At 40.5% G+C, this 24,430-nt stretch overlaps 1 protein-coding gene across 1 annotated transcript in view; it reads right to left on the bottom strand.

The window, feature by feature from the left end:
• Positions 1-23,253, bottom strand: part of KDM3A (lysine demethylase 3A) — a 32,630-nt gene extending 9,377 nt beyond the window's left edge. Inside the window, exons 1-15 of the mRNA XM_082050316.1 lie at positions 23,116-23,253; positions 22,541-22,729; positions 19,640-19,795; positions 17,393-17,503; positions 15,719-15,821; positions 14,715-14,839; positions 14,220-14,292; positions 14,051-14,139; positions 11,636-11,787; positions 10,009-10,580; positions 8,563-8,764; positions 6,113-6,327; positions 1,325-1,477; positions 999-1,094; positions 545-672 (exon numbers count right to left, since the gene is read on the bottom strand). Of these exons, the coding sequence (XP_081906442.1) occupies positions 545-672; positions 999-1,094; positions 1,325-1,477; positions 6,113-6,327; positions 8,563-8,764; positions 10,009-10,580; positions 11,636-11,787; positions 14,051-14,139; positions 14,220-14,292; positions 14,715-14,839; positions 15,719-15,821; positions 17,393-17,503; positions 19,640-19,795; positions 22,541-22,711 (2,346 nt within the window). The 5' untranslated portion in view covers positions 22,712-22,729; positions 23,116-23,253. The remainder of the gene's footprint in view (positions 1-544; positions 673-998; positions 1,095-1,324; positions 1,478-6,112; positions 6,328-8,562; positions 8,765-10,008; positions 10,581-11,635; positions 11,788-14,050; positions 14,140-14,219; positions 14,293-14,714; positions 14,840-15,718; positions 15,822-17,392; positions 17,504-19,639; positions 19,796-22,540; positions 22,730-23,115) is intronic.
• Positions 23,254-24,430: the final 1,177 nt, after the last annotated feature.

The following is a 24,430-nucleotide window of genomic DNA, read 5'->3' as shown; positions in this document are numbered from 1 at the left end:
TTTGTTTTTTAGTAGGAGTATCAAACTTTCTACTGGGATTCCCAGAGAAATGAGTGCTTCTCCATACTGCTCTAGCCCTCAATTTTATTCATGTTTAGATCTTTAATGAACTCCAGTGCTCTCGGTGCTCTTTCACCCTACTTATTCTTTTAGATGCTGCACGTATTACATCTCCAGGACCCAAGGGAGAGCCTACAATTTGCAAGCATTACCACTAGTCTGTTCTTAAGACTCTTATCTTAAGGATTCTCTTAATCTAATCTTATTTTTACTCTCAAAAATCCTCACTGAGCATTTTTCAGGGATAGGTCACTTACTGACACATCAACTTGCCAAAGTGACACAACATGATTTTCCCCAAAACTTAAAAAAGAACAGAAAGACAAATACTGAACACAAATTCTTAACAAAAACCTACATGGTGGTATTATCAGTGGTAGACAGGATTAGCAAACCTCCAAAATCAGATACCGGTAGCTTCAAATATGGGTAGTGGACTGAGCCAAACCTATACTACACAGTGTGAGACAGAGAGTAGAAATACCTGTTTTGAATCCTCCTTCAGAGTTGGCTTTGATAGTGCCTTGAACTGCTTATTTGCACAAGGACAATTTGCCTTTATTCCCCATTTTGTTCTTATGGAGTGAACGATATCACCAACATCATAGAGAGCTGAAGGAAAAAGAGTCATTAGTGAGCTCACGTGTAATTAGAATATCCAGCATCCAGTAAGACTTACGGAAATTGTATATGCTATGCAGGTAGACAATAATACACAAACAGTTCAGCATTAAACAAGAAGTTTTTCTATTTCTTTGTAAATATAAAATATAATAAGAGTACTAAGTACATAGGCTGTTCCAGTCTTTGGATGATAAATATTAAACTTTTACTAACTTTATTACTAAAAAAAACCACCCTCAATACAATATAAACAACATACAAAAGACAGCAAAAGCCTACAGCCTTTTTTCATCCCAACTAAATACGTAAAATACCTTTTCCGGGAATTATTTGCGTAGGCATTAGATTCTCTGGTTCGTGTTCCTGCCCCTTCACACATTTAAACCAGGAGAAAGTATCCGAGTCATCATCTGTAAAACAAAACCATTTAGTTGTTTTATTAACGCATCTTTCATCCTCCTCTGGAAAGTTAGGTGTTTTACTGTTACTGATATACCAAACCACACATCTACATGGGGTTTTTTTTGTTGGGAAGGCTTATTGTCTTGTTGTTAAAGGTTGTTCTTGACTTCCAAGCTCAAAATACAGGTTTTCTTTCCCCTCTCCCCGCTTTGTTTGAAGTAGCAATATGAATTCTCACCTTCATGGGAGCTTTTTTTCCTCATCCTGTAACAATCCACACAGACACCAAAGCCGCACTTGGAGCAGACCCAGTGGAGGTTGAAGATCGTGGTGTCACAGACATCACACATCTCTCGAACCCCACGAACCGCTCGCTTCCAGGCTACCTGTCCTGTGGGAATTGACAGAGCAGACAAAGGGTTATTTTAAACAAAATATTTTTATGTTAAATATAGCTACATTAAACTACTTCAGTGATAAATTAGTGACATTTAAATGCCTCTCTGCAAACACTCATAGCATGGGGAATAAACCAGAGGAGTTGGAGATGTGTGCGCACCTGCAGGGATATGATCTTATTGGCATCACTGAGAGGTGGTGGGGTGGCTGCTGTGACCGCAGTGTTGGAATGGAAGGACACAAGGTCTTTCAGAAGAACAGGTCGGGGAGATGAGAGGGGGTGTCTGCATCAATGACCTGCTAGAATGCACAGAGCTCCACCTGGGATGGCTGAGGAGCTGATCAAGAGCTTATGAGTCGGGAGTAAAGGGAGGACAGGGACAGGTGACATTATAGTGGGGTTCTGCTACAAGCCACCTGACTAGGAAGACCAAGCCAATGAGACCCTCTATAGACAGGTGGGAGCAGCCTCACATTCAAACTCTGGTCCTTGTGGGGGACCCCAATATCTGTTGGAGGGACAACACAGCAGGGCAGAAGCAAACCAGGAGGTTCCTGGAATGTGCTGATAACTTCCTTCTGCAAGTGACAGAGGGGCCAATGAGGAGAGGTGTTCTCACCAACAAGGAGGGACTGGTGAGGAATTTGAAGCTCAAGGGCAGCCTCGGCTGCAATGACTGTGGAATGGTGGAGTTCACAACCCTTAGGGCAGTGAGGAGGGCACACAGCAAACTCTCTATCCTGGACTTTGGGAGAACAGACTTTGGCCTCTTGAGGGATCTGCTTGGCTGAGTACCATGGGATAAAGGCCTGGAGGGAAGAGGGGTCCAAGAGAGCTGGTTAATATTCAAGGATCACCTTCTATAAGCTCAGGAGTGATGTATCCCAACAAAGAGGAACTGAGGCCTGAATGGATGAACAAGGAACTCCTGGACAAACTCAAACACAAACCAGAAGCTGGAAGCAAGGACAGGTAGTTTGGGAGAAAATTGTCCAAGCAGCCAGGGATCAGGTTAGGAAAGCTAAGGCCCTGATAGAATTAAATTTGGCCAGGAATCTCAAGGAAAACAAGAAAAGCTTCTCTAAGTACATCAGTGATAAAAGGAAGACTAGGGAAAATACACGCCCTTTCCAAAACGAAACAGGAGACCTGGTTACCCAGGATATGGAGAAGGCTGGGTACTCAATGAGTTTTTTGCCTCAGTCTTCACCACCAAGTGCTCTGGCCATGCCACCCAAGTCACAGAAGGTACAGGCAGGGACTGGAGAATGAAGAACTGCCCACAGTAGAAGATCAGGTTTGACACCATCTGAGGAACCTGAAGTTGCACAAGGACCTGATTATATGCATCCACAGGTCCTGAGGGAACTGGTGGATGAAGCTGCTAAGCCACTATCCATCATATTTGAAAAGTCATGGCAGTCTGGTAAATTTCCCAGTAAAAAGAAGAAACATTACTCACATTTTTAAAAAAAGAAAAAAAGGAAGATCCAGGGAACTACAGGCCAGTCAATCTCACATCTGTCCCTGGCAAGATCATGGAATAGATCCTCCCAGAAACTATGTGAAGGCGCACGGAAAATAAGGAGATGATGGTGAACATGGCTTCGCTAAGGGCAAATCAAGCCTGATAAGTGTGGTGGCTTCTACAACAGGGTTGCAGTGTCAGTGGATAAGGGAAGAGCAAGTGACATCATCCACCTGGATTTGTGCAAAGCATTTGACACTGTCAATGGCTCGATAGCCAAGTGGAGACCAACGCCTACTGGCATTCCTCAGAGTCAGTACTGGGACCAGTGCTGTTTAACACTTTTCTATGATTCTGTAAGACTCTGACTTGGTTTTGTATTTAAACTCCACAACAAAGCCTTGGCTGTTACAGATTCAGACAAGCAGGTCTAGAAGGGAGTCTAAGCAATCAAGACTGTTTTTGCTTTCTCCTGTGCAGCCCAACTACACCTCTTACTCCTGACATGTTTGCTCAAGTTAACATGCACACTGCTGACATTTGCCTCAGTAGAAATTTCACGGCTACCCTAGAAAAAAATTAAGTTACTACTAGCAAGCTATCTTGCTCAAATCCGTTTGTCCTTGTCCTCTATCCAATAGCATAGTGGGCAAGTAGTTCTTTACCTTTTAGCAGGTTTTCTGTATGTTTATAGGGGTGTATAAGACCTTCTCAGAAGAACTGATCATTGCTGTTCAGGTTTCTTATATACACCCATCATATTCCACCCTCCTCACCTCATGTCACTTCTTCAGTTCACTCGAAACATCCCAAACATTGACAATATCTTCCAAAAAATTACAAGCCCTTCCAGGGGCACATTATGTACAGATTATTATAGCTTGATCTTCATTATGTTGCCAGCTAGAAAACTAGACTAGACAAAAAGCACACATCTGCCTCCTTCTGTGCTTGTAACTTCTCTGAAGTTTTCTGCCCACAGTGTTTCTTATTTTTAAAAGCAAGTTATGAGAGACCATGTCCTAACGTATGCTAAAAAAACCACACCAGGATCCAAGACATCTGTTGTTTTTCTTCTGTATAATGCCCATTAACTATGTATGGAACAAAACCAGAACAGTGTGGCACAATCTGTTCCTAAGGCAGAGGTAAAATTGTTTGACTACTTGCTGTAAAATTTTTCCAAGAGACAGAGGTCTAAATATCACCTTCTCCGCCTTTTAAAAACTCACACTATAGTTACAATTTTCTAGGTCAATCTTCAATTTCCCCAAAAGAGAATGAAGATTTATTTTTTCTTATTAAATGACATGTAACAGATAACATTTCAGTTTTCTACTTTTGTCCTTCTCTCCTCCTCCTGCTCTTTGTTTCCTCTCCATAGTCTGACTTCGCCTCTGTCTCCTTTTGGCACTTGGTGACCAAGGAGCAATGTGACCTAAAAAGCTGTTCTTTTTACACTAGTCAATCTTTTACTACATGGGGATAATTTCACTTGTGCCTATTTATTCTTCCAGAAACTCTTGCAAATAATTTTGTTCCTCTCACTTGTCATATGGCTCTACCTGCCAGAGTCCGATAATTCACTGGTAAAAGAGAGAAGTGCTGACCCCTGAGACATACTGTAGAGTCCAAAAACATCAAAACAACTGATCCCCTAAAAAACTTGAACAAAATATTTTGACATTTTGGAAAAGGTCAGTTTGTCTGAGCCACAATTTTTATGGAAAGGTATCATTTCAACCGAACTCGGCCAAGAAAAGTTTACCGTAACTTTAAATGAGGGTGGCAAGAGAATCTACCTTTTTTCCTGTGCCAACTGAGTGAGCACTCTTTCACTGTACTGTTTAAAGAAGAATGAGTATCTAGACTGTAAATGACTTCTTTCCTATCCAGGGCATTAAAATATCCTCAGTTTTAATGAAATTGAGTTCCCTTACTCTCACCAGCCAGGGCAATAAACAATCAAAGAGGAATTAGTGACATTTTGCTGCTTTCAAACCAACTCCAGAAGTCACATATGTCTTTTTCTTGAAGCAGAGGATGTTTCTGGTAGGTACGCTAACAGATGCATCCTCTGCCATTAAGAAACACCATATCTCCCCCTTTGTTTCATGAACTCCACCCAAAATTTCATCCTTCTGAAGGTGTTTTGGTATTCCAGTCTGCACCTCTCACTCTGGCTGTTGATACTTCAGCTCCACAGGCCTGAATACCTTCAACTTCAAGCAAAAAGCAGAGCTAACAGATTCAAGCAGTCCAGGGTAAGACCTCACAGCAAGCACTTCCAAAATATCTAAAGTCTTTCCCTCCCCTTTTGAAAGGTATTCAAGCCTGCTCAGTTTTTTTCCTATTAAAACCTTGGAGTGACTGGTAAACTGATATGATCTATTGATAACATCAATACTAGCCAAATGTAGAAGACATGGGGTAAACAAGTCTTCTAAATTGTATTGCATCTCTGTCATATAATCCAAAAAACAAATATTGTTTTAAGAGCCATTCTACCCTGACAAGTGATTATGCAAGAACACAATCTTCTTTATCGGTCTGCTCATGTTTGCTACAGAAAGGTTTTGATATGGCCAAACACCTGTGTCTGAGGTTGCAAAGTCTGTCCTGTCTGCACTGAGGATGCTCTACAGTCACCCCATCAATAGCACCTATATGTAAAATCACCTGAAACACTCCTACTAGAACCTTCTAGGTGGAGGAAAAAGATTTCTTTACTGACTTGACAGGCAGCATTAGGTCCATTATGCAAGAACAATCAAGAAGGACCAAAGCAATCTAACAGAATCTGTGCAGTCAAAATGAAAGCTTTATTTCATTTACATGCTAGGAATAGATTGTCAGCTGCCTGCTGTTTATTTTCTTTACATTTTGTTTCATAACAGAATTACACTGTCTGCAATAGGAAAAGTAATTTGAAAACCTGAGAAAAGTCTTCCGACACAAAGAAGGGTAGAATTAGTTTCCCCCACCTGCAAGCAGAGCTGTTGACACTAGTTCGCACTAGATCTTAACCATCACCTCCCTCGGAGAGGGAAAGACTCAAGTCTTATACAAGATTTCCAAATGCTTGCAATACATTTTCACACAGGTCAGAAGCTTAAAGTTTCACATCAAGCTGTTAAAATAGAGAAAATTGGTCTTACTGTGTGGTTCAATCGTTGACATGACTTCCTTTTCAGATATCACTAGCTGACAGAAGTGGTCTCCAATGTTGGCCAGGATATACTTGGCCGTGTCGAGATCCAGACCCACGACATTTTTTGCTAAAGGCAGCCACAAGCTAATAGCCTCAGGGTCATACTTATTTGGAGTTAAGAAACCTTCCTCCCGCAGTATTCCATGCTTATTGAACTGCAACCTGTGGAAAGAGGGAGAAAAGGAGTAAAATTCATTATCTTAAATGTTTTATTAGTTTACATTCATCCCAATGAGTCAATGCCTGAACTGTAAACAAGTATACTGTATGTCAATGAGTTTAACTCCCAATAGTTACAGACACAGATGAACATACTGATCGTTAGCTGTAAGCATGCTTAATGTACTACTTGTTAAAAAAGACTCAAGGTACTTTTCCTAATATATTTTTTTTTTTTCCACACAAAACCAAATTAGGTAAACAATTTTTAAAATGCATTGGCGATCAATATCTAGGGGAGGTAACGATAAGGATTTCATCTAGAGCTATGTACAACTCACAAGAGAAGTTAGACTAACATAGAGAATACATTTCAGTAACAATTAATTTAGAAGCTGTCCAAAAAAAAAAAATCAAGCAAAGTTTGAGTAAGATTGAATGATTCGGAGTAGTTGGAAAGAATGAGACCTGTATTATTAACAGTTTATTAAATAAGAAATATCAAGAGTTCTGCTCCTGTTTACAGGAACCTTTTTACTAAATGCTACAGAGGGAAGTTGACTTCTGATGGCAACATGTGCTCACTATAGTGTTAAGTGTGGCAAAAAAACATGCTGGCAACTGATATCAGACAAATGTCATCTTCAGGCTTTGCAGATTTCACATTCAATAAAGAGACAGTTCCATCAGCCTCAAGTTCTAAACTGAGGGATCCAAGTTGTTTGAACTGCACTGCAAGTCTGGATTTTTACCCTGAAAAGATGAATTAACACAGTCTCACATATTTTTGAATGTTTTAGTTGATGTCTGATTATTCCAAGATTTACTATAGTAAACTCTCTAATCTGAGCTTCATTTATTAGCAACATTTTTTTAAACTTTTAGCTAGAAAACCTGCAAGGGGGGCGAAGGTGTCACAATAGAAGAATAAGCATCAAGCAACAAATGAATGAGTTTTTTCATGATCTTTGTAACCTTTCTGCTTTTGGTTTTCTCTCTTCACCAGCTTGATAGGGTTTTTTTTACTCTACCTACACACTCAAACAGAAGTAATTCCTCTGAAAATCAAAAGGAAAGCTGAAATTAAGTAAGCTTCCCATCTCCCTTGTGATAACTAGTATTTTCACTTTTCCTCTCCAATATCAACAAGTGTTACCTTCTTCCCATAAAACACAGTTCATCCTGCAAAGCTTAAATGGGGTGGAGGGGAGAAACAAAAAGAAGCATGAATAACATCTGGACATCAGATCAAATAGTTCCTGCAAAACATTTACACAACTTGAAACCAAAGGAAATGGCATGTTAAAAACCAGCCAGACACTGCAGTTTGACAACATCCACCCTGGCCTTACAGAGAGGCTTCAAGTAACAGTTTAACACTTTTTCAAAGGATTTCGCATGGTGGTGTAAGAGCTGAAGAGATAAAACATTAAAAGACCTTTGTACAACTCAAGAATCAGGCTCTGGGGTCTGTGGGTGGGGTACGAGGGATCTAAAGCTGCAGATCAGGTTTGGAAATGCAACCACCACACCAGAGTCACCAGGTTTCCCTAAAAGTTGCCTTGCTGACCCTCTCTGTCTGCCCTCCCGAAACCCAGCAAGTGAACTGATTAAATGTTTCTTAAGGGCAGCTTAAAGAAATTGCACAAACTCTTAAATGTAAAGTGTAAAAAAGAATGGAGGAACACAATGTAAATTATTATTTTGCCCATCTCTATCTCAAGACTCTATCTTGGCCACTTACTGCAACTCTACTGCAGCTGTGGATGTACATCTAACATTTCATGTGTCCAACTAAGCTCTGGGAGACACGCACAGAATCCATCCTCTCACTTTTATTTCCAATACTACTGAGCTGTAGCACTCAAACTAAACTCATTTTATCCCACTGGCACTCAGCTAAGAATAACAAAATAAAGAGCTCAAAATCCTGCCAAAATATTTTCTACTCAAATGAAGCAGTTAAAAAATTTCCAAGGGCTAAAAAAACCCCAAGAAAATTAGTTAGGTATATTAGCCTTATAGCTTAACATTAGGTCTCTGCTTCTAAACTGCTGGATGTCGGTGTGTAAATTAAACCACTTTGATCAAATAACTGGTCCATATTATAACTAACAGTGAACACTCAGCCTCCCATTCAAAAGAGGAAAAAGGGTCCCTATGTCCAACTCAGGCACGGGGCATGTTATTCACATTTAAAGAACATCAAGGTCTCTATAGAATCAAAATTCTTCTTACCTTCTAAAGTGAAAGAATCGACAAAAGACAGTAGAGTCTCTTTGCTCTTTGTTCTTCCGATAACTGTCCAAACGGCATTCCCTGCATTTATGCAAGTGAGGAGCGATATTATTGCAGGAACCATCCTGAACAAATGCTTCTCCACTTTGCTGCAGCTTCTTCACTTTAGAAGCATCTGCTAAAATTGACTTGCGAACAATTACTGCAGGGAAGAGTAGTGCAGATTAGACAGGCTTCAGTTTCCCATATAACAGTGCAAGCAAATGTATTTTAGTGAGAGATCCATGACAACTTTTCTTATAAGTTTCACATGACATTGAAACAAAGTTCTGCTAAGATATTTACAGCTGGCAGAAACCTCTTTTCAGGTCAGCAGAAACTTTCTCAAGCTATAGTTCCACTGAAGCCATAGTCCGTGGACACAAGTTTAACTGTTCATTTCTCTCCTCCACAGAGGAATATTTTCAAAGAGTGTCTGCTTTTAATGAAAGCTCTTCAGCCATCAGAGCTGGGGTATCTGAGCACTGAGTAGACCAGGGCATTAGAAATCACATTTCACAATTAATGAAGACAGAAATACAACCTGGCCATTTCTCACTCCTGTTTTCACCCTTCACGATGCAACGGCTTTCAGCACCGTACTAGAACAGATGCCAAACATCTCTCTTCTTCCCATACTGCGGGTGAGGACTAGTGGGGTACACTAGCAACTGCTTGGCTGGCCGTGTACCCATGTTAAGTACGTTAATTATGGAACAGCACATGGTAATCCAAGACAGAGCAACGTGAGATTGGAAAGAAAGAAGAGATGGGTGCATAGGGAGATTCCCAGAACCCTGAATGACCAGCTATACCACCTAATGCACAGCACAATCCATAACATCAGGAGTCCAGCTCCTTATACAGCTACAGCCTTTCCTGACACCTGGAAAACTTCAAGAGCTCACCAAGTAGAACTGGGTCACAGAAGACATAGAAACAAGGTGGGTTGTTTTGGGGTTGGGTTGTTTCTTTGTTTTGTTTTCAGAACAGTTATTAAGTGAAAGCCCCCTTGACAAAGCATTGTTGAGAACAACTTCCATCTCTCATCACACAAAATTTAGAACCATTATGAAAAAATAAGCAGTGTCTCATTATGCCACAGGCACTTGCATTCCAAACAGAACCTTCTTTTTGTAACTCATTTTGTCATTCTGTTCTTGCATATATTTGGTAATAACTTATTTACAGAAATTCACGATTAGTCCTTTTCCTTCATCAGGAAAGGATGTTTTTCTCAAGTTTATTGCCTTCCCCTTGTAACAGAACCCACAAATTACTCAAATTCCAGCTCAGTCACACAATTCAAATTACTAATTTTGCATATGTTGCAAAGGATCTACTTGAATGGAGTTACACAGAAATGACAAGGACTTTCAAATGACAAGAAGTTTTAAAAAGACTTACTATTATCCTGGACCTTGGCACTTCCAGTCCAACAGCTTTCATTTTCATTCCTGTCATAAAGAACCTCATTTGAATTTCTTCTAATAAAAAATTCCATGTCCATAAGTTCATCAGTCTTTTTTCCTTTGTGGCTCTTCTGGCTATTGCAATTGCTTTGTGATTTAACTCCAGGCTCGGTAAAAGGGAGAAGATGAGCATCCGAGGTTGAGGGTCTACAATCCAAAGTCCGCTGCAGTTCAAGAGTGCTGCTGACTCTGGGTATTGCTATGGAAGAGTTAAGGTGTTGCAACTGTTTTACAGAAATACACTCTTTTGGAAAGTTTGTTGTGGGTTTCAGAAGATGTTCATTTGTATTTTTCAGGTTGGTTCCTTTTTCATTAACTGAATTATTCAAAGATGGAGATCTTGAGGTTGTCAAAGAGGTATATTTACCATTTTGATCGTTGAGATTTTGAGTTTGTTCTTTAGATATAAACCCCACTTTAGGAAAGGCCGTCAGATTTTCCTTCAATGGATTAATTCCAGTATTAAGACAAAAAGGATGAGTTTCCGGTAAGCTTCGTCTACATGTGCTGAAACACACAACATGCAACAATCAGAAAAGAAAAAGGCGTCAAAATAACCAGGGCATCACCTGCTTAATCTAGCCACTTTTCAAGCTTGAAAGAATATATTTAACCATGTACTTTGAATTCTGCTGTTCTGAGATTTTTTGTGAGGTTAAATAGGTTTGTGGTTTTGAGGGGGTTTTTGTTTAGGTTTTTTGGGGGTTTTCTGTGGGGGTTTTTTGGTTTTGATTTTTTTCAAGTTACACAGAATGATAAAGCTGTACACACAAAGGCACATGCAAATATAAGTACTGCAGCCACTCCACTACCTTCTCTCACAATTAAACAGCTACTGTCTCATTTTCTCCATGCAACAGCTGTATAACCAAATGCTTTTCACTTCCATGTCTGTGTGAGGAGATTCTAATACTCGAGGAAGTCCTGGCTGGCACCTACAAGCTTATATTTGAGACAGTAAAACTGCTCCAACACAAAAAGCTCAAATGAAAAAAATTCTTTCTGCATTTATCTTGTGAGATATATACTCAAAATGAAGTAGGAACAAATTCTATACCACTTCTTTTGAAGCTAATACACAAAATTTCAGTTTTTCTGTCACACTATTTCTACCATTATGCTGACTTCTGTGATAAAATTGGGGTAAAGAAGTTTAAAGGCACTGGTGTTCAACAGAAGTGTAATTGAGGACCTGTACTTGATCTGCGAGAAGCTGACGTACAGGACACCTGCTTGAATGTGTTCTGTTTTTCCTGGGGATAGGGAAGGAATGCGTTTGCCAAAAACGAGGCACCACACCTATGTATAACCCATTAGTTTACACATGGGTACAATGAAGCAGCAACATTCGTTTGTGACATTGAAGGGCAACTACCTCAAAGAAAAATATGACATAAGTAAATTATGTATCCAGGGTAATTAAGTCTAACACTTTTCAATGCCAATATTACAGAAGATGAGTTACTACAGTTCTTTAAAATGACTTCTGAGTGAGTTTGGCTAAGAATTGGAGTTATTTTTGGAGGGGAAAAAGTCTGCATAAGCATAAACTGACTCCTTACCCCTGAGGAGTTTCTGCACCAAGATTGGGTGGTGAGTTTGCTGGCAGGGGCAGGCCTGGATGCCTTTGGTCTTTATTTGCAGGAGTACATCCCAGCAATGCTTCACCCAACACGGTTGGTACTGACTGCACTTGTCCCTGACCGGGAGAAACCTGTAAGGGAGATTTTAACAGTTAGGAAAATCCACGGTAACAGAAATACTGATTTACAAGGTTCAGCTTAAAAATAAAAATACATGAATGCCCTTCCCGCCATGTTTCATTGAAGATCATTCCTTTCTCAGACTATAAAACAGAAAGACCTTAGAGTGCTTTTTTACACCTTACATGTTCCATTAAATACTGTTCATGTTCATTCAGTTTCCTTCAATTAACAACAAAATTTGGGGGGGGAGGAGGTGTATATTAAGAGGGCAGAAAGGAAGAGAGAAAGCTCTGCTTTTCATAACTGCCAGTGCAATGATTTTCTAAAATAATTGCAGTAATCAGAATTCTGAAATAGCTTTCAGAGCTCATCTGAAAATCCCAGAGAAAATTAAAACTGTGAAGCTAATCTGACATCACCAAAAATCTAGATGTGAACTTCTCTGTAGTGAGAAAAATCTTTATAGTGGGATTCTAGAAAGCACTAATAAATCCTGTGCTGATTAAATCACCCACCTCACAAAGCTACAGTTCTTTTAGGAACACAACAGGCCTACCAAATTTGAAAGTGTCTTTAAAAACAGTAGTTTTTTGTAGGGCTCCTTCCTCAGCTCTAACATCCACATTCCACTCCCACATGCTCAACTTACTGCTGAAGTTACACTACAGATTGTTACCATCAGCTCCAAAATATTTCCTTTCTGCTTTGGTATAACACAGCTGTCAGGCATTGAGACAAGTCTCAAAAAACACTGGAATTAATTAACCGCAAATTAGAAATTGGAGTACTATCACCTACTATGTTAAACAAAAAATATGGCTTTGGTTTATCACTCCCATATATTCAGATCCAGCAAAAAAAATCTGAGAAACAAATGGAGATTGTGTTTTCATTATTAGAAAGTACACTCACTTGTAACTATTTTGAGAAAATAGTGGCAAGACATTTCCCAAAGAGTGCAAAAGTGATAACAGATTCAGTCCTCCAAAGAAAGGGAGACCAGAAAATGAGAACTTCACTACTTTAAGGAAAAAGTATCGCGAAACAAGCTACAAATTCAGATCACAGTAACTCTTCTGCAGACATTTGGAATAAGAAGTAAAGACCAGCTTTGCCTGTGTCAAGCAGGCTGCTCAGTGGCTGAATTTGCAGAAAGCTGAAGAATGGCAAATTGAGCACCCAAAAGATGCTAAATACACTCAAACACAAGCTATAAAAACAACCTCAGCAGAGCATGACTGCAATGCACTGGCTACTTCATGCACATTCCTCCTCAGCATTAAATAAAAGACAGATCACTCTTTTCATTGAGGAATCTTAACCTGGACTTGCTACCTCATGCTGTATCTTTGTAAAGCCATTAAAGGCTTCTAATAATGATATCCAGTCATTAACCAGACCTACATAATTGACTCAGCACAGGACTGACTGCACAGAAACCAAAAAAAAAAAAAATCAAGAAGCCAAAAAAAACCACCAAACCACCCACAACAAAGTCAAAACCCAACCCTTCTGCCCCACCACTGCTCTAGAGCTTCCAGATGGCTATTCCTGCCTAAAACACAAATTTTGGTCTGAAATGCTGGGAGAAAATTATAGGGTAAGTTTGAAGTACTGTTCTTTAGCCAAGCCATTATTTTTCATTCGCATTTCTACACTTAAGTTACCCAGATCATGTTTTGACCTTTGAGAAAGTCTTCTTTGATCTCAGTGATACTTGGCAGGTCACTCACAAAAGAAGTAAATGCAGACATAGAAATACTAAAAAAGTATCCATATTCCCTTTTTGTACTATAACAACATTCTTCCAGACTGCTGCTTGTGTAGCTTTAATACTCAAAGCTTGCAACTGTAGCTGAGGGTTTGGGTTTCAGTACAAAATACTTAAAGAACATGCAAAGCAAGGGTAATAAACTTGAGAACTATTTTGTATTTTCTCCCACTACGGAATAGGTGATCAGGCAGGTTAACTCCTAAGCAGAAGGAGGATGCAAAAAGCACAGTTTAAACAAACAAACAAACCCAAAACAAAACAAAACCACTACCACAACAACAAAAATCAACACCCTACACCTTCAAGGCTCAGTAACTTTTTCTCAGATTATCACAAGACAAGATGTTTTACCCAAGCCTAGACAAGTTTCAAAGAACTCAACACACCCTCCCAGGGATTATACCTATTATTTGACTTTCCTATCTAATCCGTATTTGTGTTCTGAGAAATGACATAACCATTATATAACAGTCACATATAACATAGTAAGACATTACCTCAGGAGAAGATTTTGTGTGTTTAACATCAACACTTCCGCTATTCTCAGATGACTTCCTTTTCAGGCCCCCAATTCTTTTAGATTTATCTGGAAAAGAAGGTGATCAAGATTAGTCTATCACAAATACACTAGTTAGAGTTTGAAATACAAACACTAACAGGTCTTACCGCATTTTCCATTGTTGTCATATATGATTTCAACGTGAATTAACTCTGGATCAAGAGTTTTTAAAGCTGGAATCTTGGAAAGAAACAAAAAACACAGAAGCAGCCATTTAGAGAAGTGAAAATTACCATTTGAATGTACTTATCTTCGATGTGGCATAGACTAAGCTTAGACACGTCTAGGTTCTTTGAATGCCAAACTGAATTTAATGACTCATTGTTAAGACAAGTATCTCTGCATGAAAACACACAAACTGGTGCTTCAGAGCCCTGTCTGCTCAGAATACAAAAATTCCAGATCTCCCTTATTCTGTGTAGAAAGCCACTTGTTAATACAGAAACACTTTGAGGTAATAGATTATTCTGCACTACATTGATCCCCATTTTTTTAAGCTTATTAGAGTAAGGACAGAATTTAAAAAAATGTGTTGGTGGTGACACAAAGACAAGATCCTACCCATCCCCCAACTCTATAAACTCAAAGCAACTGGATTTTACCTCCTGACAGTTGACTTCTAAAGTTCTTGTAGCTGGATTACCATTGACAACAACCGCTGTGAACCACTGAGTAGACGGATCCAGGCTGTAAATTCTAATTTTTGAACCAATTATGTTTTTTCCACCTTAAAAATTGAAAAAACAAAAAAAGAAAAAGGGAGCATGAAAATCATCACAGTTACCAACACGAATTTGCCAATAGTACCCCATGTAAAACGCAAGTAAGCAAAATGAACTGAGAACCTTGAGACAACTTCCACAGAGTTCAGCAGGGGGAAGAAAACATGATAAAACCATGTTCCAGCTACTCCCTGCCTGGAACAGTTCAATGAAGTGTTTTGGAGGTTGAGACATGCAGCAACAGCCAGACTGACGTCCAGATTTCAGACAGAGAAAGGCAGTGGACACAGAAATGAAGATTCAGTTATCATGTGTGAAATTTTCCTCTTTTTACAGTATTGGAAAAGACAACTCTTAGTTGCAACACTTGATTTTCAAAAAAAGCAAGACATTCTTGCTTATGCATGTATGTGACTACAAATATACCTGTACGAACCCAGTAATTCAGAATTTGAAGCTGGCAAAGGTAAAAATAATTTTAACTTGACTAAAAAAGTAGTCTCTATATAGGACTCTGGAAGTTTTAATAAACAAGCAAGCAGACTGAAAAATAATAATAATAAAAAAAATCTAACTACTTGAAACAATAAACAACTCCCAATAATTTCAGTGAGAACTGATACAAACCTGATCCCCCTTTCACAAGTACCAGGCCATCTACATGTACCTGAATTATGTACTAGCTTCTACAATGGAAATACTTGAAACTTAAATCTCTATAATCCTCCACATTTTGCATTCACTGCTGTGAAAGTGGAATCAGTATTTTAAAAAAGCTTTTCTCTCTAAATCAGATTACTGTAATTTACACCATCACTGCAAAGACTTCCTTTTTGGCTCAAGTATTTCTTGCCAGAGCTTTACACTATAGACTATGCTTGTACCTTGTACCAAACGGGTTTCGTCTAGGTGTTTCTTAACCAAAGCCTGAATTTCTTCATTAACAATTTGATCATCCTTTAGAGGAAGCCTGGAACTGTCCATATCCTATGTAGGTATAAAAAATAGAAAGAAAAAAGTTTGTATTATGTATAATGCTTTCGATTAACTAAAAGACATAATGTTTAGAAACAAGATAGCAGAAACTCATAGAAAGCCAACAAGTTTCTCATTATGCTGTGTTCCTTCAGCTCCTAGGATATTGTATTTATTGAGGCAGACATCGTTTCCTCACCACTGACGTGCAATGACCATCTGCAAGCCAGACTGAAGCAAGCTCTCTAGGTCCACTTTAACATTGTTCCAAAAAACAATCTAATAAGCACTAAGTTTAACTGAACCATCCATTTTTAATGTAGGATTTAAAGTTCTCAGAAGCAGCAATTTATAAGAAGTCCTGAGCAGATATAAACACAATATTTTAAGTTTTATGTTTCTATTTATAATAATGCCAGGATCCAGTCCACCTCAAGACACCATTATAAAATGTCCATATGAATGAAAAGTCAGCTACATCTAAATAATTCATAATTATTCAGTGTCATGTATTTATACATTAGGTTCTTTCCATTGTTATCTAAAACAATCTGCTTGACAACAGTTAGAATTTATTCTGAAATTGAAAGTTTAGAGCACACTTTTAACAATGGCTCAGAGTAACATTAAAAAAGGATACTTTTTTTTTGTCCCAAGCACTGCTCTGATGTTTGTAAGAAGCAGAAGGCTCAAGAGTTAGTAGTCAAGATGCCAGAAAAGCAATCATCTTCATTCCAGTATGGAGATAAGACTTTTACATAAAGAAATCTTTATTCTTTTGTTAAGCCAACACAGGCAAGGCAACAATCTACAACTCAAATTTAGCTTTAAGTGATTCTTTCATTAGTTTTGCAAGAGGAATTATCTGTTTGCTAACTGTTAACAAGTCAAAGTAGAACACTAATGATGGCACTACCAGCAGTTTCAACATGGGACATCTATTACAAGTTTTATTCAGAATGTTTATAAGTCTTCAGAGTAGTTTCCTGAAATGGTTACATTTTTTATCATTAGCAGATACTATTCTTCAAAATTCCTGACCAGTCAGTCACACAGGGCATTTTTTTCAGCCAGCTTCTACCTAATTTTCACTAACAAACTTTCCTCCTGGTACTCAATAAAGGGACTATAATTTCAGCCCTCTCATTTACATCCTGTCCACTTCCACATTTGTTTAGGATTAGACGTGATGTGTTTCTACTAAATAGCAAGATTTATTCCAGACACCCCCACAACTCCTTCCATAGTAATGACAACCATGTTCACAAGAACAAAGGGAAACTATTCCAGACTAATTCCACCATCAACATGATACAGCTGCTGTCACCAGAACTGAGTACCTGTCCTAGCATACTCCCTCATCCAGCTCTCTTACCCAACCATGTCCTGGATCAGCTTCAGAAAGTTTTTAATCAACACACATATTACATTCAGAACTGATATTTATGAGTTATGGCAATAAGCAACTACACCTTCTAAGTTTTTACCCATCTAAAGTTTGCATTTAGAACACACTAACTCAACATTTTCAATACCAAGATAAAAGACTTATCTTCCATCTTTATAATATCATGCAAGGTTACCTGAATGGGTGTCAAAAGGTTTTCATGAAGAAAAACACATTTCTCTTCACCGAGATAGCGTACTGAAACCATTGATCCCAAACCAGCTTTGTCCACTAAGGATTTGTAAGTCTAGAAAAGTGATGAACATTTTCTTAGAAAGAGAGTATGATCTTATCATTCCTTATCATTTTAGTTTTGCATCTATTTCTCTGTTAAGATATCACATCTACACATAACTCTGGAAACAAAACAAGTTTCTAATAACATTTCTAACACACGCCTAATAAAGTAGTTACTGGACTATACTTGAAATTAATTTACTTTATTAGAAAGAGTAAGGAATTCAGTTCAGGTGGCTGTTATTATCAATCATTAATCACTCATCTCAGCATGAAGAAATTACTAATATTAAGAGTTCTAATTGTGGATATGTTAATGAAAAAAAGCCCTCCTTATGGTGGATTGAGGGAGTAATTAGCAAATCAGTAAGGCTTGCTGCAGGACTTATACTGCAGTTCTCAAAGCTCATGCAACATTGATAATAAACTGAAGGCTTAGTTTAGGCATATGGTGACTTGAATAACATCAAAGGTGTTATACCACTGCAGTGCAACGATGAAATTGTGCTCAGGTATTCCAAAGGCTTTAAAAAGAGATGAGAAATAAAAATTTCCTTTAAAAGCCTCTGAACTCTTCCCTAATACGTTCAAGGTTAAGTTTTGTCTAGTCCTGCAGTAACAGCTCTGAGCAGGCCTAAAACACCAGCAGTGGCAAGAACACTCCTCCCTACCTGAAAGGCACATCTGTGCCCCATTTAAAAGAAAAAAAAAAAAATATTTTGATAGAGTACGTGTTTGGTTTTAAAAGGACAGATCAAGCAGACAAAGACTTTCTTCCCCTTTGCTGTTTTTGCTTCAGCTATGACAGCATTGGCAAAAGGCCAGTCTCACCATAAGAGGAACACGAGCCTTCCCAGGAGTGACTGGGCATGACAAGAGTTCTGCAAAGCCATTCCATTTGTCAGGAACACATCCCTTTTTTGACCGCCTTCTTTCCTACCTTGTTTTTTCCCCTCCCCCTCTCACTACACAAGCCTTCTTTGCCAGGGCAAGCTCCAGTATTGTACTTTATGCTACATTGTTCCTCTGCTAAATGAGTTTGAAACATCTGCACTGCATGAACCACACTTCAAAGGCATCATAAAGGAAACTTTATGTGTGACAAGTATCCAGTCTTAACTGTTCAGATACTTGCAAAGAAACAACTGCTAAGATCAAATAAGTAGGTTTTTCAGAACATTTTATCAGTAAAATCTACTAGTAGAAATGCTAATACTGATGCACGGGTTGGAAAATAAAATGAACGATCCATTTTTCCGCTTCCGCTCCCATTCTATTTGGCCTTACTTACAATAAGTATCTGCTTACATTAGATTTGCTTACAAAAAACCTCAGCTAAAACACAGTAATACGAATTACACTGCACGCTTCATACCTAGCAAAGTTAAGAGTATTAAACATTGACTACAACTTCAGCATAATTAATCTTCCACAAATTTACATCTTCATTTATTTCACAACTACTTTTATGAGTAGCTGTATCCAAAGTAGTACAGTAAAACTATATTGGCTGAATACATTAAGAAATGTTCCCTGTTCACCTCCACAGGCCAATTTGCCGAGCCAGCCATGCGTGGCGGCTCCAGAAAGCTTAGTTCACTGGCTCGTACAGCACAGCTCAGGTTTTCATATGCACAAAACCCAGATTTCACAAGTTATCTGTGGCAGGCAGCCATCACACAAGTCATTCCAATTATTTTTGTCTCAAATCAAGAACCATTGAAGAATCAACAGTACTTGAGGCACAGTAAAACAAGAATTTAAGAAAAAAATACAGGTTATCCTTAGAAACCTATTATTCACCCTTTTTCTTCCTATTCTTAACTGCAGTTCCACGACAGAAGGAAGAAACATGAGACTAGAGAGAGAAGGAATTAACGCTGTACAGCACAATGGTTTGGGAGGGAAGTCGTAAAATACAAAAGATATAAAAATACACTCCTTTATCTCCAGGCACAACATACTGAGTCCAAACACTTGCAACCTCTGTCAAGCTCTAGCTGTACAAAGACTTTTAGTCTCCCTTCAGCTCACATGTAAGAGTCCACAAGTGTAGCTGTACTTGAGAAATTCACACTTGTAACAACGCTGTCCTTAGAAGATGGAACTGCAGAACCAAAGTGAGTTAGGCCAAGCCTATACTTGCCATTGCAGGCCACTGGACAGGAGACATTGGATTGTCTTGAGATCTTCTTTCAGCCAGTACCAGCTTTTGCTCCACCAGGAATGCTTTCATTTTATGGCTATAGACTTCTATCCACCTTCTTTTTTCCCATGGCTCATCATCAAATTCTACACAAATCTACAGGAAGGAAACAAAGTCAAGGAGTGACTAACCACAAAACTCAAGACACATGCAACAGGATAAATACCAATCTCCTAAAAAAATATCATTAGAAATGCTTATAATGCAAATATGATTATTGCCTTTCTGTCACATAATAAGGCAATCACTAAAGCATTCCAGGCTGACCTAGTATTTCATAAGTGACAGACAACATTAACTGTTTTGCTCTTGTTACTGTCAAGATAAAAGATTAATATTCCTATTTAACCCTACAACTCAAAAAGTCCTCTGCTGCTCAAAGGCAGTTAAATGTGTTAACTCTGGCACCACTGATTACAATCAGGGAAAAAACACAGAAAAAAAGAACTTCAAAGGATTGTATACAGTAGCATCACATGCGTTTTTCACAAACTCTAAATTAGAGTACTTGAACAAACAAGCTGTTTTTCCAGAAATATCTTAAGAGTCCCAAAGAATAAGTTTAGTTTATTTACTGAAAGCACAAAAGGCAGTAATCCAGCAAAGGTGAACAAATTATATAATATGAAGGTCATTTGCTGCCTCTCTTAATTGTTATTAATCTTTACAAATCTCTGAAGACATACAAACTTTCCAAGAGGAATGCAATTGTCACTTCATGGCAAAAACCTGGTGGCTTGACCAGTTTCTTTGGGATGGTATTACTCTTCTTTCATAGGCAACACAGGGAGATCAGCAAAGGACTGGGAAAGATGACAAGTACCACTTTGCCAATACCAGAATTGAAATATCTTGGTAGAGAACACTGCTCTCAGAAAGATTACTCCCTCTTACCTTAAAATATAATGACTCAGTCTAAATACATTTAACTAATTTACTCTAACAGCAGAGAAACCTCAGTTGAGTGAATCTTAGAAACATTGTCTTGTGTTTAGCTTCCCTCTAAGGGGAAAGGCAAGTAAAAGCATGCACACAAAACAGCATTACCACAGAGAGGAGGTGTAAAACTAATGAGTGTAGAAATGAATTTAGTTAATTTGAAGTTCACAGAAACAAAGAGATAAGCAAATAACACAAGTACCAGAACCAGAATGGCTTGTTTTGTCTATAGTATCAACACCGCACAAACAGGAAAATACAGTTCAGAAAACACTTTCAAAAGTAGTTGACAGTCCTTCTATTCTGTAGCTTTCTCCTGACTCTACACCAAAAGACTGAATATTTCTACTCCTTTATAGACTTCTTTTTTCCCTTCTAGTCCATTACTATTTTAGGTCCAACTATACATTACTCTTCCACAAAGCTGCGAGAGAGGAAAAGAAATAGCATGTGTTTTGGGTACAAAAGCTCTCTACGCTTCAATTTTCTACTTTGCAACTTCTTTAACACTTTCACTGGAGAATGCATTAAGTCAATCCCTTCTGGCAGAACCGTAACCGGTTACAAGGCTCACAGTAAAGTCCCTCAAAGCACCTGCTCCCTCTAAGTCCCAGAAAAGGTCCTTAAGAGCTTTCTGCAGCAGCACCATCCTCCTCCTCACTCCAACAACAGCATAAGGAGAGCCCAGCTGGCCAAAAGGGGCCAGAACTCTGGCACTGCTGTAGATCCACAACAAGCACAGCCTCTAACAACCAGCAACTCTTCATAACAAAGTTACCACTTTCAAAAAAGAGTTAGAAACACATAAGATTTCTTGTTATTTGACTAGGAGCAGGTGTTCAGTCAAATAATCAGAGGTCACAAAATTCTTCCCATTAAAAAAGCAAGGAAACCAGTTTAATGGAAAGACGCTACTGTTCTTGCTGTCAGAACCGACTGCCACCAAAGTCCCTTGTGGAAATGAATAAGAGGACCATGTAATAAGCTGTCTTTACTATAAAGGAGTTTTGTCCTTAGCAAATACTTTGTATACTATAGTAATTACTCAGACATGGCTGAATAGTTTTACTGACTAGAGTTGCCAAACAGCCCTTCAAGAGCTTCCCAGTCAAAGCGTGAAAGTCACTTGACTTTCACCCAAACTACAGTTAACAAATTACACTAAGTTTGCAATAACTGATTGCACGTTTAAAAATCCTGTTGGTAATCATTATTTAGAAGGGACCACCATGCAAGAAGCATCCAAGAAACTTCCAGCACCATACAGGAATGTAGTACATCTTTTAAGACAACAGAAGTATTTATTCATTACCAGCTACTTCAAAGTTTCTTCCAACCAAATGATTCTATAAGGCTCTTAGGGATGTGGTTTAGAGCTAAATTTAGGTTATGGTTGGACTTGATGATCTTAAGGGTCTCTTCCAACAAAATGATTCTATGAAAGAGCTAGAAAGAAAAATCACCTGTCACACCAACATAGGAGTGTTTCATAAGTGCAGGTTCGTAAGTGCAATGTACGGGAAAAAAAAATATCTTTACAACTGACAAGGTCTTAAATCATGTTTAGGAAACATGCAGAAATAAAACCTTGGTGCAATAAAACCCGGAAGTTTTCAAATCACTGGTGGAAAAGAGCACAGTTCTAATTAGTTTGAGGTAATTTCCGGCATCAGTACAAGCACATTGGGGGCTTCAGCCAGAGATACACGTGTTTTCCAGCATGTTCAGCAGACAAGTTGCCCCAAAAGACCTCTCTCCCCCAACAATAGCATATATATATATATATATGTGTGCGTGTATACAGACACCCATATATATACAGATATAGAACGCACACGAAGTTTCCAGGTCACAGGGCCAGCCCGCTCGTTCCAGAAGGTCTCTCCCAAAGTTCCCCGTTACCTTCAGGTCCTGTTTGGAGATGTCCGTGTGCGAGACCGCCCGGATCTTGCCCGCCTTCCAGGGCCATTCCAGGACCCGCGCCGTGTCCCACGGCCCGTCCTCCTCCTCCCACAGGCTCAGGAACCTCTTCCCCACCAGCAGCGACCAGCTCCCCTCGAGCCTCAGCACCATTTTAACTCATCGGGAGGCCTCCGGGGAGGGAGCAGAGGGGAAAACAACATCAGAACCGGAGGGCGGGCAGCGGGCTTCCCCACAACGGGCCGCGGGGCCCGGGCGGGAGCGGCGGCGCTTCCTCTGTCCTCTTCCCTCCCTCTCCCGGCCCCTCAGACACCCCCAGGACGCTCCCTTGCCCACGGTCCTGTTAATCATTGCGGGAGTGGGTGGAAAGCAACAGCTCCGAGCCGTCCCCACCCCGGCCCCCGCCGCCTCTTTGTTCCCTCCCCTCCGAGGGACCGAAGCGACGGCTGAAGGGAGCGCAGGGAAACAGGCGAGCGGGCCGAGCTCCTCCCGGACGCCTCTCGGCCACACCAACACCCCGCTCCTCCCCGCCCCCAAGCATTGCCCCTCGCTCTCACCTGCTGCCCCGGCCCGGCCCCTGCCGCCGGTCCCCACCCGGCGCACCCCGCGGTCACAGGGCGCCCGGGCAGCGGGTTCGGCGATCGCGGTGCTTCCCCCCACCCGGCCCCAGCAACAGCGACTGCGGCGAGAGCTGCTCCCCGGACCGCGCGCACACACCCCCCTCACCCGCGTGCCCGCCCCCTGTCCCATCCCCCGCTCCTATTGGCTCTGCCGCAACAGCGGGGCGGAGCTCGCAGCAAGCCTCCCGCTGCGATTGGCCCGAAGAGGCGGTGCCGGCGTTCCTGGCCACGCCTCGAAACCGTTGCTCAGCAGATGGTGGATTAAAAGGATACGTATCCTTCCGCGGAGCTGTGGGTGAAGGAGTCCGCCAGCCCGCCCACGTCCACGAAGAGCCCAAATATGGGGCCAAACGGAAAAACAAACGTGTTTGAGGCCTTAGCGCCCCTTGAGGCCTATGCTTCTACCTCAGGCGGGCTGAGCCGTGAGCCTTTGGGGTCAGCGGAGGGATCTGAGGGAGGCAAGAGGCGTGAAACGGCCGCTTATACGTGCGGTTCGCGGCGTACTCAGATATAGCACAGGGGGAGGGGGCACCTGTGGGGCGCTTCTGCGCAGGCGCGATGGGCGCAGTGCACCTGCGGGGGCGCTGCAGGCCGCCGTCTGCGCGTGCGCGGTGGCGGTTGGCGGCGCCGGGGGCGGGCGGAGGCGCCTCTCGGGCCGCCATCTTGTGCAGCTGCCCTGGAGCTGAAGGGGCTGGGGACAAGGGGCTCTTGTGTGATAGGAGAAGTTGTAGGGGAACAAATAACGCGCTAGAGGTGCCTTGGAAGGTTAGAAAGCTTTAGAGGAGCTGGAGTTGAGCTGGGTTAAAGTGGTTCATCTACAAGTGAATGTTGTCCACCATCTCAGATCCCTTATTCATAGAATCATTTTGTTTGGATCAGCGAATCCAACTGTAACCTAAATCTAACACTGAACCACGTCCCTAAAAACCTCATCTATACATCTTTTAAAGCCTTGCAGGAATGGTGACTCCACCACTTCCCTGGGCAGCCTGTTCCAATGCCTCACAACCCTTTCCATGAATAAATGTTTCTTAATTTCCAATCTAAACCTCCCCTGGAGCAACTTGAGGCCATTTCCTCTCATCCTGTCACTTGCTACTTGGGAGAAGAGACCAATATGCTCCATGCTATGACCTCCTGTCACACAAGACCTTCGTGCTCTTCTGAAAGACTCTAGAAGATGATAGAATCACAGAATGTCCTGAGTTGGAAAGATCCACAAGGATTGAGTCCAACTCCTGTCCCTGCATGT

This window comes from Streptopelia decaocto (genome assembly GCF_964273445.1).
Source record: "Streptopelia decaocto genome assembly, chromosome: 4".
Taxonomy (NCBI): domain Eukaryota; kingdom Metazoa; phylum Chordata; class Aves; order Columbiformes; family Columbidae; genus Streptopelia; species Streptopelia decaocto.
This window is presented reverse-complemented; position numbering and strand designations above follow the sequence as displayed.